Source organism: Lineus longissimus, chromosome 5 (assembly GCF_910592395.1).
Source record: "Lineus longissimus chromosome 5, tnLinLong1.2, whole genome shotgun sequence".
Classification (NCBI taxonomy): Eukaryota; Metazoa; Nemertea; class Pilidiophora; order Heteronemertea; family Lineidae; genus Lineus; species Lineus longissimus.
Window position 1 is genome coordinate 19,086,211 of NC_088312.1, and position 17,471 is coordinate 19,103,681.

The window sequence follows — 17,471 nt, forward strand, 5'->3', positions numbered from 1 at the left end:
CGATACCATCTCATTATGTCATCATGCAAAATAGGAAGATGATATTTTCATATAGTTCCTTTATTTGGATGACCAGATAACAAACATAACGTATGCACAATAAAGCAAGACAATAATATCTAACTGAAAGCTGGTTTGGTTGTTATTTCTTTTTCAGAACTCGTCAAAAAAATCTGATGAGAATATAAAATACTGCTTGATTTTCAGCTTTGCGTTACAGAAAACATGTGTTGTGCTAACTTTCTGTAATTGGCTATTTGAGGTAAAGGCTTGATACCGAAATGGAGGTATTGGTTTGCCCAAAAACGAGAGGGCAGCCGAGGTTACCGAAATGCTATCTGAACCGAGCGGCGAGATCTGGAGATATTTGGGTGGTCGACCGCTACGGTCAAACGTAGCTACAATCCAACCTTGCGTCAGGAATTGGCGGAGGCGCAGTGACTTGAGACGAGGCTGGCATTGGTGGTTTTTGGGGACACTTCCCTTAACTCGGACACATGACCTCAACCGCTGTAAAAATTATTTCAAGTAATTTTCGAAAGCTCCCAACAAAATGCGACATTGACAACAAAGATCCTATGTAGACGCTATTTGCTTCACATTGGCTTATAACACGTATCATAGGCCTTTTGTATAAGCGCCCTTAAAAGCTACCACACACTTAACTACAGTATACATCTATAAGCTTATCAAATAAAGAAGTCCATTACGCCAAGACAGGGTAGAAAAAGTGAATTTCCTTTGTACTCGTGAAGTTACTATTCATATTCAAATTTTTCAAGTTTATATTTAAGCAGGCAGTAATCCTTGTCGAGTCTATGAGTGTCTATGATAATAAAATCAACACATCGAGCAAGGTGGAATCCAATTTTGTCGTTTTCGATTAGCAACGATGACGTAAAATGGTCATAATGTCCTCATAAACGTTGATTTAGACCATAACTAAAGCCAAGTGAACTGGTATTGGAGAAATACACTTGCATTATCAAGTATAAGTTGTCAATGTTCGGCTAGAACGACTCCACAGCGCAGATGAATGTACCCGATACGTATGAGTTACACATAGTTCGCATTATCACGCTACAGTATTTTCTCAATATAAATAGTCTATATACCGCACTATAATGATACTTCCAGTACAATTTTATAATCGTTCTTCTAATTCGCACCTTTCGTTATGATCTGGAAGAGTATTTCATTATCTGTGTTTTTTTAAACTACACTGAAACTGGTAACGATCCGAGTCCCCAATGGCGTGTTATCTCCGCAATGTTCATCTCTAGTTCCTCAACAGGCGATATCAAGGTCTCTCATCAGTTCTGTCAATTTAATTGTACCTCTGAGATGTCACTCAATATCTCTGTTACACCCGACTCAATATCTCTGCTACAAGTGGATTTTGCGGGTTCACTACTGCACGCTATCCGACAACCTTTTTATCTTGATGTCCGGACTAACACAGTTATGGAAGCTAATTACAATATAATTGTGTCTATTGAGAATTCTGTTTACAAATTTCTCTATTTTATTATCAAACACCTCCATCATTGCAGTTAAATGGAGCTGCAGGTGGTAATCGTCATCACCTTTTGCTATCGCGTCATCATAATCGTCAGTGAACATCATCACTTTTAGCTCACGCTGACAGGAAATCGCCACGATTAGATACGGGTGCCGTTTCTTCTATTAATAAATATATATTCCTCCGGCTTTTTTCCATGTTCATTTTGATGTGACCTTGGCCTACACTCGTTTCAGCCAATCACTGATTTTCGGTTCGTTTTTTTCCATCCAGCGTAGATTAGTTTGAAGAGCTTCCAATAGGAGGTCGAATTCCCATTTACTATTTCCGAGGTCGGGATTACTGGCCAAAAAGTCTTCAATCTGAAAGGCAGACGAGTTGATAATGAAGTATTTAGCAATATGATCAAGGATACACTAGAAGTCTAGTAATACATGTACGTGTAATATACTGCATCCAATTACAACTAGTTTCCTAAAACAAGGAGTTCTAACCTATTCGAATGGACTAGAATTTCCGAGAAGAAGTAGAACACCAGTTATAATGTATGTCTATGTTTATGTTTATTTAAATTTTTTTCTTTCTCGACATTACAAATCGCTGGGGTAATGACAATATGTTAACCCCAAGGGAAGGTTTCTAGGCGTTACTAGATGCGATTGCGACAACGGCTTTGGACATTAGGGTAGATTTCCATCAAGGGCGATTCCGAGAACGCACGCGCCGTGACTCTGTTACTCAGTCCTTCACTGCCCTAAAACCGAACCAACAAATGTTTGCGATGTCGCATCCACTGCAATTCCAGAAAATCGCATTTAGCGGAAACCTACCCAAGGACATTTTTTTAAATCTTGATGCGCAAAGATGCGATTTCAGGCCATTCCCGACCATAAAAAGTCAGAAAGCATCGTACTGTCGGCTATGACACATTTCGCCCAAGAATGTATCTAAAACGAATTCCCACCAAGATCAATGGGGAGTTCGAACCCATCGAACCGCACCTCTGTAAATCGCTCCTACATCGTGTTTTGTTCCAGGCAACATATTTTTTACACGATTTGCTTCCAAAGACAATATAAAATGTTGATCCGAACAGGACATGACTTTGAATGGTGTTTTCTTCTCTGCGCAGGCATTACAATTAAGTATACACTAGGTACATGCGGCCAGTACTAAATAGGCCGTTACATCTCTGCATTTTCCGTACGTCATTAGACAGAAAGTCTTTTCACTCGGAATATCAAGGATAAAAGCGCATGATCATGTAAACTACCGTTCCCTTGACAATAAGGAGACACAATCAGAATCGGAAACACCCAAAAACATTACACATGAAAGATGAGTGCAGCGATAAATGAGCTGGAACTATTTACTTACAGATATTAGGTTCTCCTTCCCGTTGAGAGTGTCTCTCATCGTCTGCAGCACGTACGACTTATCCTTCCTGCATAAACCGAAGGAAAAAAACGCATCAGATTTGATGAAGTGGAAAGCTGATAGGAACAATATTTTGCGTGTTAACGACAATATTGAGCGAATTACTCACGCCGCGATTCTCCCAGCACGCATCAAAGAGTTTTAAAGCATGCGCAGTAGAAACGAACGATTTAGCGCCTGGTTAATGTTAAGTACATTCTCTGTAGCAGATGTCACGTTACGATTTTTGAAACTCGTTTTTTGGGTTTGTAGTGTTAACTATTGGTGAAGATAAGACAATACATCGAACTGCGATATTGTACTCGTTATATCTGTTCATCATCAACGCTTGGACACACTTATCACTAGCACACTTCGATTTGACTTTATCACATCAATCGCAAATCTCGTTTGGCAAAAAGTCGCCTGCCTTCTTGTCGCAAAACTTCAGAATACTAGGGATGGGAGCCCAAGTCACCTGCTCAGCGAGGAGGTTACTCCGGCCAGACGCGACAAGCGCTTGTTGTGACATCATTGGGGTAAGCGAAGGCTGTTGGCGCCCATAGGCTGGCCTGGTTCTCTACATGAGGTACAGCGGAGCCTATTTTAATGGGCTATGGCGCCCACTCGTGTACATGCACATAAGTGCAGCGTAAGTAATCGATAGTGTCATTCATTATCATCATCATGTTTCCGAGCCATTGGCCAGCAGTGGGATGACACCGTTCTCAGTAAGTACATATATCTTAAATGCATCCTCCTGGCCCATGACCGGAACTCTTAGTTGTCGATATCGTTGTTTCTGCCTCTGCTTGCATTACACTTCATGGCCGAAAGTAGACATCGGAAACAAATCTCTTATACTGGCAGAGAGAATATGCTTGAGTATCATGTTTGCGCGGAGAATGCTGCTACAACATTGACTTACTTGTTCTTGAAGTATTCCCAGTTGATGAGAAGGGTATCCAGAGCGAGAGATACCCCCACTGGATTCTTGGCCACTTCCTGGAAGACTATGCGAGTGGCATCTGGGGGAACCTCGGACACGTTCAGAGATCTTGCCAACAATCTGCAAAGACAAGTAGTTAGAAAACTTTAATTTGAGTGTTAATATGATTTCGAAATATAATGTATGTAAGCCTACATGTTCTCAGTGACTTTTTTATCTGGCTATCAACTATTTTCACCATTCCATCTTCGACAGAAGTAGAAGGCTACTTAAAGATAGCATAAATTGTACTGTAGCAGTCGACGGCTAGAGCAGTAAGCGCCGCCTGGAGACGTCAGCTGAAACCAGTAAGACGGATGTCATCCTGAGGTATTGGCGTGACATGATGGGACCTTCAGACTCAGGTCAGCTCCAAAGCTTCTAGACCCCGGTCACATTATTTGTTGTCGGCCTCCAAAGACCAAGTTGATCGAAATTTTGGCAAACTTTACTGCATCTGTTCGCATTTATACTTCAGCTGTCTATATGTACATGGAGATACCCTAACTGTCTAATCCAAATCGGAACATAAAAAAAGTCCTTGTTGCTTTAGTTACCTTGATAATACCCATGGTTGTCTCGAGCAGGCAAGAGCAGCGAGGTAGTCCGCATCTACGTTGCCATCCTTCTCCAGCGAGGCCTTGTATTCTTGGTATACCTTATTCCACCTGTCCCCTCCGCCGTGGCTGATGGTGGCACACAGAACGACCCGGCGCAAGTCCTTGGGAATGCTGAAAATTGCAAAGGTTTCCTATGTTGGAGGGAGACTGTCTGTTGGCAGGAGATAGAGCCAAATTACGTTGCACGATGTTCTCGATAGGTGTAGCTATTGCCCAATGGTATTGTTTTTGATGAACGAGTATATGACACGGTTTTTGTAGCAACGTCCTTTTTTATTAGGATTATAAGAGAATGACGCCCATACGATGAGCCGAAATCACTTCGAGAAACACAGAAGGCACGAGGGCGCGATTCACATCTTCACTTTGCATGCCTGACACGAATAGAAGAACGAACAAGAAATTTCAGAAGAGTTGGCTGCCTACGATTCACGATGTCAATTCACGTCGTGTTTTCAAGCCTGCCGAAGTCAGGTAACTCGTGACAGGTGAAACTCGACAAGTGACAACGTGAATGCTATAAAACTCCGGCCTTAGGCCGGTAGCTGATGATGCAGGTTGAGGAAGGTATTCTGCGCTAAGCGTGTTTTTGAAGCATGGAATGGCTTACCTGAGAATGTGTCGGTTGTCATATAGTTGAGTTGCCTTCCTTAGACACGGACCGTATTCGTAACGGCAGGAATACTTGATGATATCGAGACTCCATTGGCTGGAATATAGCAAAGTATGAATTCAAAAATCAACCTCTTAGAACGTGTAAATATAGAACGACTTGGTTTTGGAATTGCTAGTCAAACTCTAAGAAGGTGTACACATGACGACTGGAATCGCTAGTCAAACTCAAAGAGTGTATACATATATTCCGATTTGGTTTTTGATTCGGTAGTCAAACTCTTAGAATGTGAACATAGATGACGACTTGGTTTTTGATTCGCCAGTCAAACTCTTAGAACATATACAGAAATGATGACTTGGTTTTGGAATCGCTAGTCAAATGGTGCTTTTTGAAAAGGGAGGGATTATGATCATCCAAACTAATGTTATGGTGCTTACCTTTTTTGAGGGTTTGGGTCAAGACTCCAGCTTGCTTCCTTGTACGCTGGACCAAGTAGTCTTAGCATATATGACTGAAATAAGAGATGATCGTAAGATTCTTTTGAGCTTTGTCCACGGCAACGTGCTTGATTTATTTTTTTTCGGAAAAAAATGTTCAACGTGAAAGATTTTCTCGAAATTTCGTGTTTACTTACTCTGAAATCTCTGTACGATGGAGAGAACCGGAGCATATTCCGCATATACTGAGTATCTGTCAGGAAGATGTTCCATGGCAAGGAATCGCGCTCATGGCGAAGGAATTTACAGATTCTGAAGGCGTATACCATGTCTAGCTGTCCAGCCCTAAAGGAAAAAGTTGAAGACGTTATTTGAAATCCAGCGTCCGGAAGGCAATATGGGGAACTCACTTTTAATCGTAAACACTGGGAATACCGTCTACATATCGGAAAGCATTCACTGTGTACTTGTCCGTTGTCACATTCATCTCTTGGGAACCTGCTTCGGTTGGGGTTTGCTGGTCCATGGCGGGTGATACAGAGATTAAAAAAACATCAGTCAAGAAATGCCTATAAAACGGGGGTTTTAAAACGACCCAGGCAAAAATTTGAACGGCCCGATCAAAATTTCATTGAAGAATCAAATGCTACCTGCGGGCGCTTTATGAAACTCCTCACATCAGCTGACCTATATTTAGGCCAATTGCATAAATTATCCTTGCCAGTCGAAAAGTTACTACTCAGCTTTTCCAAATAAGGAGTTTTTACCTATGCTTTCTATTAGCCGCTTCAAGCAGCACCATCTTTAACTAACCTAGCTAGCGTAATGGAATCGTCAATGAGCTGAGCCCTGTTGATGTAAGGTATGGCGGAGTAATCCCTGTCAAGTTGTTCGGCCAGGGACTGCCAGTTGTTGTTGTCGTAGTTGACGCGGTAGAAGGTATTCATGCCCACGTTGGCGAGGATCCAGTCCTGCGGGTAGGCCGACACACCGTGCATCTTGCCGAGGGTAACTAGAGGGAATGGTTAAACAGTTGTAATGATTGTAACAAACCAAATACATGGCCTGGTTTTTCACAACAAATTTTGTCACTAACGCGTTAACTAAACGTAGCGTTGTTTCCTTCAGTTAAGCCCTCAGACCTAACGCCTTGTTAATTTAACGCCAGCGTTAGTGACAAGACTTGTTTTGAACAACCAGGGTCCAGTTGTTAGAAAGCATGTTAGCTTATAACATGATGTTGACATCTTGTTTCATGTACATCAATGCACATGTAACAACATATCAGCATGATGTTATGTGCTAACATGCCTTCTAACAACCGGACCCAGGCCCCGGAAATGATTCTCAACATTGGGAAGTAGTATCTTGAGTACCTAGTGTTTTATATCAGCTCACTCTGAAGGATTTTGAAATGAGGTGATTTGTTCAAGATGGGGGAGTATAGGCCGCCTAACAAATCATGGCGGTAAGATCGAATTCGGCAAGGCCAAGCGAGGAAAAGCGATAAGAAATCGAAGAAGGTATGAAGCAGCAGCAACAGTAGCCGCAGCCGATGTGTGCTATTCATTCCCTTACATCCACTCTCGGCTTAGGAGCTTGCACAGGATATGGCGCAGCGAAAGGTAAACGATTTAATTTCTCGGTGGCAGAACAGCATTCGAGGCACCGATCAACGAACCACTACTTCCCAGCTCAGGTTTGGTGAACACGGATTACTACCAAAGTGATATCAGTCTAAGATTAAAAAATTCTCACAGAAATGTTATTTTACGATCTATGTACTGATTGCTGTACGCACCATTTTTCTTGTGCATCCAGAATATCTTATCTGGTTTACATTTGTATGTGGCATTCGTTGTGAAGGTCAACGGAATCTCCCATTTATAGCTGTAAAGTATAGAACATTATGTTTCAAAATAAGATGAACACTGAGTGAGCAAATAACCAGATTTTAAAACGTTGATCATGGTGATTTTTGGAGGAATGATAATCAAGATTAATATATAGCCTATAATATACCTTTTGTGTTTTCGCACAACGCCCCCTAGTTGCTATGACTTGAAAATCGCATAGCGCCCTATGTCGAAAGTATACCGTTCAGATGACAAAAATACTTCTTGTGAAAGGAAAATTAATGCTTTCTCTAAGTTATTTGTTCAATGGACCGCTCGGACGCAGGATAATGCACGAACGCCTGGCCGAATTCGATTATTTTAAAACCCGTTTTCGTTTGAAAATAGGTGAAAAACTATATTTTGTGTTTTCTGTAGATCGGAGGGTGGCAGCACTGTGAGAGAAAAGCATTTGATCAGTGCTGTGATCGATAAACGGATAGTGAGAGTCAGAAAGGAACAATCCGGTAACTATTGCTGCCACCTTCTGGTAAGTTCTCTTTGCTCTCTCTCCTTGGTACTTACTCGTGTTCAGTGTCAAAGTGCCTCACAGACGTTTTTTCCGGGTCGAGAAGGAACCGAGTCTGCAGCGCATGCGCTCTCCTGCCTTGCCTCGTTATGGTCACCAGGGGATACCCCATCTGATTCACCCACGTGCTGAGCACGTGACCGATATCAAGTTTCCTGCTTCCGTTTCGGTCGCCATATTTGCCAATAATCTGAAGAGAGTGAGATGAGAAACGTTAATGGGATAGGTAGCGCATGAAATATGTTGATTTTTTATGCAAATATGGCTTCCAATCAGGAAAATCGAAAATCATTATACTGCAATAAACAATTCACTAGAACGCATTGTAACCACAGGCCTATCTGAAATTCGCAAGTCTTGTCTAAAACTTAAAACTGCCTTGGAACACTGCGAAAACCATATAGACATCAGCGTTAGTGTGACACTACATGTGATGGCGCATAGTGGCAAGTTGACACAATATACTACTGACTAGATAAAATACCACGCCCAAGTTACCCCGGGTGATTTAACGATGAATCTGAAAGATTGGGTGCCGGATATCTACACAACGAATAAAAACTGCAAACCCGAAGTCGACAAATGAAGTTATACTACAAGACACATGTTGGAAATCGAATGATTAAGAAATGGCTTACTTGTTCTAAAACCTTGATCAAGTCCTGCAGATCGGCAGAAGAATGGGCGAACTTTCTCAGATAGAGCTGAAAACAGGGGAATATCCAGTTAAGCAACAAGCGGTAAAACTATTGCTTTTACTATGAAAAACTATTTTTTTAAGGTAGGGACCGTCCACCATCTTTGATTTTCACGGGCGTAGACAAACCGTGCGCATGGGGAGGGTAAAGGCCAGCGTACACCTTGAAATTGAAAAATGTCGATGCGTTCATGGCTTGCGGGCAGTTATCCTCACTGCTTTCTCCTCTTCACACTCCCAATGTTTCCGAGCCGCCTTTTTTTCGGAATATGGACCTCGTCATTACTGTATTGCTTTTTAGGAAGTACACATTTAGATGAGTGAGTTGGTAAAAAGTGTACAGTTTGTACGCTCGTGAAAATGTTAAAAGTGATGGACGCCCCTTCAATGATCCTTGTTTCCAATCATTATTACGATATTCAGTTTGACTCTTTTGCAAGATGTAATTCCTTATTTATATTTTACCATAAAACCCTGAGATTTTTTCTCTTTTTCTGGTTGGCTTTTTTACTCACCCGAACAGCCTCCTTGAACGTGGCATCCCCCAATATAAAGTGTAACATCTTGATGACAAGTCCACCCTTGTTGTAGGTGATACTGTCATACACCAGTCTGACATCCCGGGCGTAGTTGATGTTGGGATGATCCATTGGGTGGGAGGAGCGGAAACTGTCCTTCATACCCGCATACCGTCTCTGTTTGAACACTTGCTTGTCCTTCAATCAAAAAGAAGACTATTATTCCCTTAGTCCCTATCATCACAGAGTTCTTTCATGTGAAATGGAGATTTTCTGTGTCTGTTAATTGCGACCAGATCGTTTCATCTGTTCTGAAATTTAGATGGCGCAGCCGACTCAGCCGACCTGGCTGCGATCTGGCAGTTGCTAGCCCACTTTAACGCAACGTTTTTTTATCAAAACTTGTCAGACACGTGCTGTTTCTTTGTACGACCGGATAGAAGATTTCTGATGTTCTTGTAATAACGTGATAACCCGAAAGCCAATTAGATGTTAAGGCTGCGTATCCATAGACTATTATTCTGTTGTGCTGTTTTTTCTAAACCGTGTTCGGTTGAATTGGGACCGTTTTACGCAAAACACGAAAGATTAACCTTCGTTTGGCTTATTCGACGACCCCATGGGTTGTACCAGGGAAGATACAAAGGAGACAATGGTAACAACGCCACAAATCCGCCATCCTGAACATCATGGTCTTATTATACTCTCTTTAAACGTAGCCCGGGTATATCTTTCTCCTGCTAGCTTACCTCAGAGAAGTCCCTGTCAACACCAGGAAGAACCATAGCTGCCACGAATTCCGAGAAACCTTCTTTCAACCATAAGTCATTCCACCACTTCATCGTGACAAGGTTGCCAAACCACTGAAATCCGATTAGGTAAGATTCTTACAAGATTCTTGTAGGATTTTTGTAAGAATCTTACAAGATTCTTAACAAAATTTATAGGAATTTTATGTGGATTTTCAACCCGGACCTATCTAACAGGTTCTGTTTTGCCCAAGATAGTGGTAACTCCTCCAGCAATGGTGGCTTTCTACCGCTGTATGGTCCTCACCACGTCTGCAGAGACGGTGGTGCTCCGCCTGCAGTGCACGGCTTTCAACCGCAATTGTCCCCAACACTGCAGGAGTCTCTAAGAACTCGCCAAAAAATGATACAGATATTAGGCGATACTTAAATTTTTCCTTGCCAAATATTCATCATCTTATGGATTTAAAAAAATTACTGACCTGATGTGCGATTTCGTGCCCCAGAATGTAGAGAACGCCATTCTTCGTTGCCGTGTCCTCCTTGTGCGGATCAAAGAGTAATGATGGCTCGGCGTATGTGACCAGGCCCCAGTTCTCCATTGCTCCGTAGAGGAAGTCTGGGATTGGAACATGGTCTGCAGATTTAAGAGAATAATTCATGGCACATAATTTGTGATTGCTCACCAATAACATAATGCTAAAGGGGATAATATAGGCAGTGGGATTGTTATCTTTATTTGTTTTTTTATCTTCATATCATTAGCAGATACGTAGTTCATTCAAGAGCTATAAAATGTTAATTAAAAGATATGGTTGCTTCCAATAATTTCCTGGCTTTGGCCCTCATAAAGTGACTGACGCCAAGCACTCTACGTGTGTATTGGGCAACAAGCAGATTGCTCTGGGCTTATCCCTGAAACGCGACCCTATGATGTCCCTTGGCCAACGCGGTCATGGCGCCTCTTCACGAACATAGATTGTCTTTATCAGCCTACGGCGAACATTGGGAACCAGAAACAGGAAAAAGAAAATGGGGTTTGGAGAGAGGGCCCAGTTCTCACTTACCAATCTTGTTAATCTCATACGGCACGCCCAGGTAATCCTCCATATTCTCTAAGATCTGTTTACTTCTGTGTAAAGCTAACCCAGTCTTGTGAAGTTCTCCTGGCCGCGCCCACACCCGAATCTGAAAAGAAAATTACTGAATGAAGCGATGCTTATAAAGGCTTTTTCGGAAGTAAATTCCTACGTCCATTTGGAGAAATGGTGGAAATTATGAGACCGCTTAGAATAATGATGATACATTTTAAAAAGTTCAAGTTTCCCCATACCGTTGTTCCGCGTTTTGTTTTCGTCTTGGCATAAGAATATTCAGCCACAACCACTGCCACGAGGTAGGTAGACATGATGGGTGTCTTTTCAAATCTGTCCTGGATCCAACCATCGTGCCTGAAATATCAACAGAACGTTATGCCTCCGCTCAGGCCTTCCCGACTGGGAAATGCCGTTGTTCTCCTAGCAGTGGAAGAGAGTGGAACCTGCCAAAAGGCTGGTGCAAAGTCCATGCACGCCGAGGATAGTTGAATTCCTTAAAAACAGCCAATTTCTTCTGCGAGTGCTGTTTTGGACCAAAGTAATACGTCGATAATGGACCTGATGAGGGTATGGTTGGAGGGGGCGGGGGGGGGGGGGGGGGGTCGGTACACAAGTGCTTGGTACGACATTGTAGTATTCATATTTGTAGTCTAGGATACAAAATGCTAAAGTTTTATTTCGTGCCAAACTGTATGCAGTAACCCATCTATTACTCATTAAATAGTCAGAAATAGTTGCAACATTTCATCAAGTCGGCATTTTGACATTGCAAAACTGATTGAAAATGACAAAAAGTAGGAAATTAATTACCTCTCTCCCGTATCCGCGAGGCCCATATTTGAGATGGAGACATGCGATGACTTCCTGAGTACGGAGATTCTAAATGATGCCTTGAATGAGGGTTCATCAAAGCAGGGGAATGCCCGCCTGGCGTACGTGGGCGCCATGTTGGTGGCTGCTACATAACTGAAAATAGCAATAGGAAATAGAATGACAGATCTGTTTAGTTTGATATGCTATTTTGTGAAGTTGAACTTTGTGCGAAGAATTAAATCTCTTGTCGTCAAAGCAGTCAACAACATGATTTGTATTTGGTGGTGGACAACTTGGCCCTACTTTTGTATATTTTTAGATAAGAAAAACACTCAAGAATTCTGTGATTTGTAAATAAGGAGGAAACCATGCATCTCATCTGCCACAGGTCCGTTGCAGATTACAAAACAACGAACGAGTTCACAATTATATTAAAATGAGAATTTACATTGAAATGCATTGTGGATGTTGTCATGACTGCTCCAGGAAAACTATAACCTTAATCATTAATAAAAGTTTATTATTATAATTATTATTATTATGTAAATGGTTGCAACAACACCAAGGCAGTAGTCTGTCATATCCAGAGGGCGCGTAAAACATGGCGAACGGTCGTTTATAAAATATGGCAGTTGACCGTTGTGCCTTTTAAAGATGGTGCCGATGTCTTTATATGAGACAGTTCAGGTGACCAGTCTCACCAGTGACAACAATGTTGACAGACGTGATGGTTATTTCTTACATTTTAACGCTACATCTCAACGCAGGCTATAAGGTGGATAGCCTCATTTTTAAAGATTTGGAACGAGACATTGACCTATAATCTTTCTGCTCATTCTAAAGGCATTAAACTGTTAGAAAAAAAATCAATGACGTCAGATTAACACTAGCCATCATCAGTTGAGTTTTATTCTGCGTCGAACGCAGGATCAGGAAAGAACGTGTTAAGATCAAAGGCAGTATGAAGAAGGATTATCAACCGTCGTGGATTAGGAGTACATTAGAGAATCAATTTGAGTAATGGACATTATTGGTGGGCAAAAAATAAAAAACCAAAGCCTCAGACGGCGATGCCTTATATGTGCAATGTTGGCAATGTAAAAGTCATTTTCGGTAATAAGTGTGATAGCTAAAATAAATCTGTCAATACATTTTTTTAGAAAACGCCTCGGAATGGAATCATGTTGTCATCATATCAAATTTTCTTCACCGTGTATGGCTTGATGCTCGTATTTTGTTTTATGTGAAAAGTTTACCAGGGAGACACAATCCAAGCTATGTCGTAGTTATGTCAAAGGGATTGTGTACAATTAGAAACACAGTAAAATTCGAGAAAACTTCTCAAGTTCATCAGACCCCCTCCGTCCTCCGTCTGAAAATTGAGAACTTACAACTGTAGACTGTCTGAGGACAGAATTTGCTGAAAAGGTCAATTTATCATGACCACATGTAGAAGGGACATAAGTTTGTGTCTGTTGCTGTTCTAAATATTGTTAAGATTTTGGGAATGATATTTGAAAAGTTAAGCACTTTTGTAAAAGATATAGGAAATTTGAGAATTTGACGAAATTCACCCTTTCCTTCCCCAAAATCAAACTTTACAATGTTTTGAAATGTCCACGAGTCATCATCTGCATTTTCAAAAAGAGCATCGGACCGTTTACTATATAGACCATGATTTCTTCTCTCCTGAGAAAACCCCCGCACGAAATCATATTTATAAGTTAGGCTTCATGAAAAAAATCGAAAGTGGCTATTTTCATTTCACCATTGACATTTTTGCTCAATCGAATCCGCAATAGCATGTCATCATTAGAAAGGAATTGATCAAAAATACCCTGTGGGCAAAAAATCGATTCAGAAAGTTTCCACACTGGATATTTATAAACCCATCGAGCAAAGAATTTCAATAATCATCTTGTATTTATTAGTCTGAGTACCCACTAACTTAGAGATGAAAATATCTTAAAATGTCTATAATGCGCTTACGGTTATTTTTCGAAATGGTCTGTCTGTACAGGAGACAACAACCAATCGGGAAAGCAGTGATAGATGTGGAAGCATTAACCTAGTTTGAGCTTGCGAATTCAGAAGAACTTCGACCATATGATGGAAACAAATAAACTTTATTTCAAGAAGGTAGGCATATTTTTGTGTTTTTTTTGTTTTTTTTTCAGTCACCATGAGAAAACTCACAAGGCCTGTATGCAGCATAACATGCTAAACGCATGCAGCAAAAGGGCGGGGAGGGGAAATGATTTTGTCTGAATCTTTTGTCAACTTTAAAAGTGGATTTGCCAAATTTACGACCCCAAAACAGGCACTTGATGGATTCAGCTCAAGTAAGAAGTTCCATCTGGTGGACACATCCATCCAGTACACTTCAGATGATATACTGAAGTGAGGAAGCTCATAATCTTTCTCATGGAGCCCACGCAAAATAATGGCACGATTGTTTGCGGTCATGACGTCGAGACGGCCATCTCGCTTTGAAATATCCCTCAGAGTGCAGTGAATAGATATTTCACCAGATGAAACTTGTCTCCAAATTTAATGCATGAAATGACTGTTTCTAGTACTTTCATACATTTGGCAAACAACTTCCTGATTTCACTCGGCGAGATGACTTCCCTTTTACTTAGGGTAAATACGACGTTTTCAGCATCACCAAACCGTCGTACTTGCCTCTCAGATTTTCGATGTACCTGGTATCGACAAAGCTGGCTGCTACAGTAACAAGCAGTTTGGAAAATAATTCATTGGTAAGCCTTAAATAACAGACATATAAGCCTTCATTATCACCTGCAAGCTCTCGCAATACACGGTTACCCACAATCTCATAAACTATTGGCCAGTTTGAAAGCCGCGAGATAATGAGAACGCGTCTTGGCCAATCGAGTTGTGCATTGTCTCTGTTTCCATTTGCGCTCGAGTCGCATTTTGTCCAATCCGAACTCAGAATGACATTTTGAAATGTGAATTTGCGGATACTTACCCCGTTTTGTACTGGCTGACTTTGTACTTGCTGAAGTAGATTCCCTTTAGATTTAACTTCATGTGAGAGCTGAACTTCAAAATGATGAAATATCTCACCCCCTCTTCGGCTGGCTCACTTAAGTGTCCAATGAAAAAGTCTCGTCGGGAGTCCGTCTCCCAACGCACCAGTTCAGGCTTTTTAGAATAACCGCCCTCATTGCCAAAAAGGACTTCCTGGATGTTCAAATCCCGGACGTGGAATATGAGAAGATCGCTGCTCTGATTGCAGTAGATGTGGATGGTTACCCGTCCGTGGTTGTAGAACTCAGACTCGTCCTCGCCGTAGATGTCCGGCTGGACTTCCAGGTCGTAGTGGTAGGGAAGAAACGTTCGGGGAAGACGCGGACTCAACTCTTCATCCGTGTACTGACCGGAAGCACAAACTGCAAATGTTAAAGAAGGGTAGGTCATATTCGATAACATTGCATGATGTATCTTTCTTTATACATTACCTTATTTTCTCCTTGCTAGAAGATTACAAAATCAATGAAAAGTACATTTAAGAAAAGGTGTCACTGCGGCAAGGAGGGTACATGTACACTACAGGAAACCCAAAACGATGTTGCATCTCAGTTGCGTGTTGCGCTTAATTATGGTAGAAATCGTAGCAACCATCTCAACCCGGCGTAGTTCAAACACGGAAGCCTGAGGTACAAGATTGGTTTAAAGGCATTGACATGGCATCTTGGGTGTCCGGGCATTGCCTCGATTTGCTTTGAGAGATGGTTGGCCTTGACTCGGGGAAATGGGAAATGGGAGATGAGAGTGGGTGGTAATAGGTGGTTGGTAACAGAAAACATGCATGCAGATCAACGAATTGACACTGCATCGAAAGCTTTCATCCACAAACAGAACAGAACATCATACCTTCTTTCTCTACCTCAACAATTTTTACTTTCCGTTTTCAATTGAAGACAGAAAATAAACTGCTTGTCATGCAATCGAATGAATCATCTTTGATACCAAGGTCAAGGGCATGATATACGTAAACTACGGCCATGTTTTTCAGAATTACGTCAGGGCCACCTACAATGCGTAGGTGCGAAATAATGAAAACTCCAAGACGATACAGTTTTGCATCATAAACAATGAACTGCATGTAAGATACTATTTTACCATCCTGAGGAAATCGGGCAAGGCCGGAGAATCGAACATTTACCGGACCAATTTTTTCTAAGCAGCAATGATCATGACTGCCATGTTTCTTTTTGCATGAATCAAAAAGCAACCATAATATATCAGACAGGAATGGTCTTCAACAAGACAGTACTTTATTAGCGATACATACAATTGCCCGAGCGAGCACTGTCATCTCAGATTTGATGATATTGGAGTATACTTGGGCCCAGTACAGCCGTCAGTGATTTCTTCTCCTGCATTAAGTCTCAAAAGCAGAAAGATAACATTGCAAAAATAAAAGCTTTTCAGACTGAAATCATTCCATAAAGACAATAGTATCTTCTCCATTGCAAGATTTTCAAAGAGCTTTCCATCAGATTGGGGCTGGATGGGAAGTGGCTGGGGGTTACCGTCAGAAGAGTCTTTCCAATAAATTTTATTTGAAAGACTCTGGCCGCAGCAAGGCTGGGCTCTGGGGTGCAAGTCAACACACTGTACCAAAGGTTAAGGTGTAAGTTGCAAAAGATTACTTACCAGCACTTGCTAACAGCAAAATCGACTTCACCAAGAGCAGCATGCCGTATCCTTGGAATGGACGGTTAAGGAAAGACAGTTGATAACGCATTCGCTTAGGAGGAGAGATGGTCACAGCCGAAGTCACTGCTAACGTCCACTATGCACCCCTCGGCAGTGATATGGTCCCTGGGAATAAACACAATTTTCTCATCAAAGGAAACGGCAAGCAACTTATCTCCATCTTTGATACGCTCTGTAGATAATCAGCTTTTACCATGGCGAGTTTTGAAAGGCGAAAATCGGATTGGAGTTACTCGCTAATTATATAAATTATCCTTGAGATTGGTAAGTCATTGTCATCAAAGCTTTCACGGTATCGTCTACTAGATACGAACAGGACAAACGGAACACATCTGCACTATAATCGTCATTCCTTCGGGAAGTCTAATGGATGTTGCCGGCGGAGTTGCGGTTTCAATGCGAGTCCCGTAACCTCTATTTGAAGGCTAATGACAGGATTATGTTCGGTTGCGCACAGGGTCAAGAACCTTAGCGTGCTCCAATGAAAGCCCGCGATATGAATAATAGCTTTGCGGCTGAGGGTTGCTGCCTTTCCGTGGTTGTCGCGAGCAATGTCACCCTGCAACTAAATCGCCGCCTTCTTATCATCAATGTATTACCTATTAGTGACGCATGCAACAAGTCGGATGCGCGTTCTTATTGATTCCGGATACAATTGCATACCTTTACATCAAAAGTCTATAGATTATAGATTGACAAAAAGACTGTTTGCACAATCGTAGTGCGTATATTTACGGTTGTATGTTATTGTAATAATATATTAGTTAGGATCAAACACTATAAGACTATAAGGTTTTCCGTTACAACTGTCAGTTGTTTATT

General features: G+C 41.5%; 1 protein-coding gene across 1 annotated transcript; it reads right to left on the reverse strand.

Moving 5' to 3' along the window:
- Nucleotides 1-44: 44 nt before the first annotated feature.
- LOC135488668 (aminopeptidase N-like) lies at nucleotides 45-17,201 on the reverse strand. The gene is made up of 19 exons (XM_064773329.1): nucleotides 16,587-17,201; nucleotides 14,893-15,316; nucleotides 11,895-12,050; nucleotides 11,321-11,438; nucleotides 11,055-11,175; nucleotides 10,470-10,624; nucleotides 9,988-10,101; nucleotides 9,236-9,436; nucleotides 8,662-8,727; nucleotides 8,020-8,213; nucleotides 7,401-7,489; nucleotides 6,413-6,611; nucleotides 5,797-5,944; nucleotides 5,600-5,673; nucleotides 5,157-5,255; nucleotides 4,484-4,657; nucleotides 3,867-4,007; nucleotides 2,900-2,966; nucleotides 45-1,884 (listed from the first exon to the last, which is right to left on the reverse strand). Exons 1-19 carry the CDS (start codon nucleotides 16,675-16,677, stop codon nucleotides 1,744-1,746), a joined length of 2,772 nt encoding a protein of 923 aa, XP_064629399.1. The 5' UTR covers nucleotides 16,678-17,201; the 3' UTR covers nucleotides 45-1,743.
- Nucleotides 17,202-17,471: the final 270 nt, after the last annotated feature.

Coding starts and splice junctions, on each gene's coding strand:
- LOC135488668 (XM_064773329.1), bottom strand. CDS start 16,677: ATGCGTTATCAACTGTCTTTCCTTAACCGTCCATTCCAAGGATACGGC. Junction 5,674..5,796: donor CATCGTACAGAGATTTCAGA/GTAAGTAAACAC, acceptor CTCTTATTTCAG/TCATATATGCTAAGACTACT. Junction 5,256..5,599: donor GACCCAAACCCTCAAAAAAG/GTAAGCACCATA, acceptor GCTATATTCCAG/CCAATGGAGTCTCGATATCA.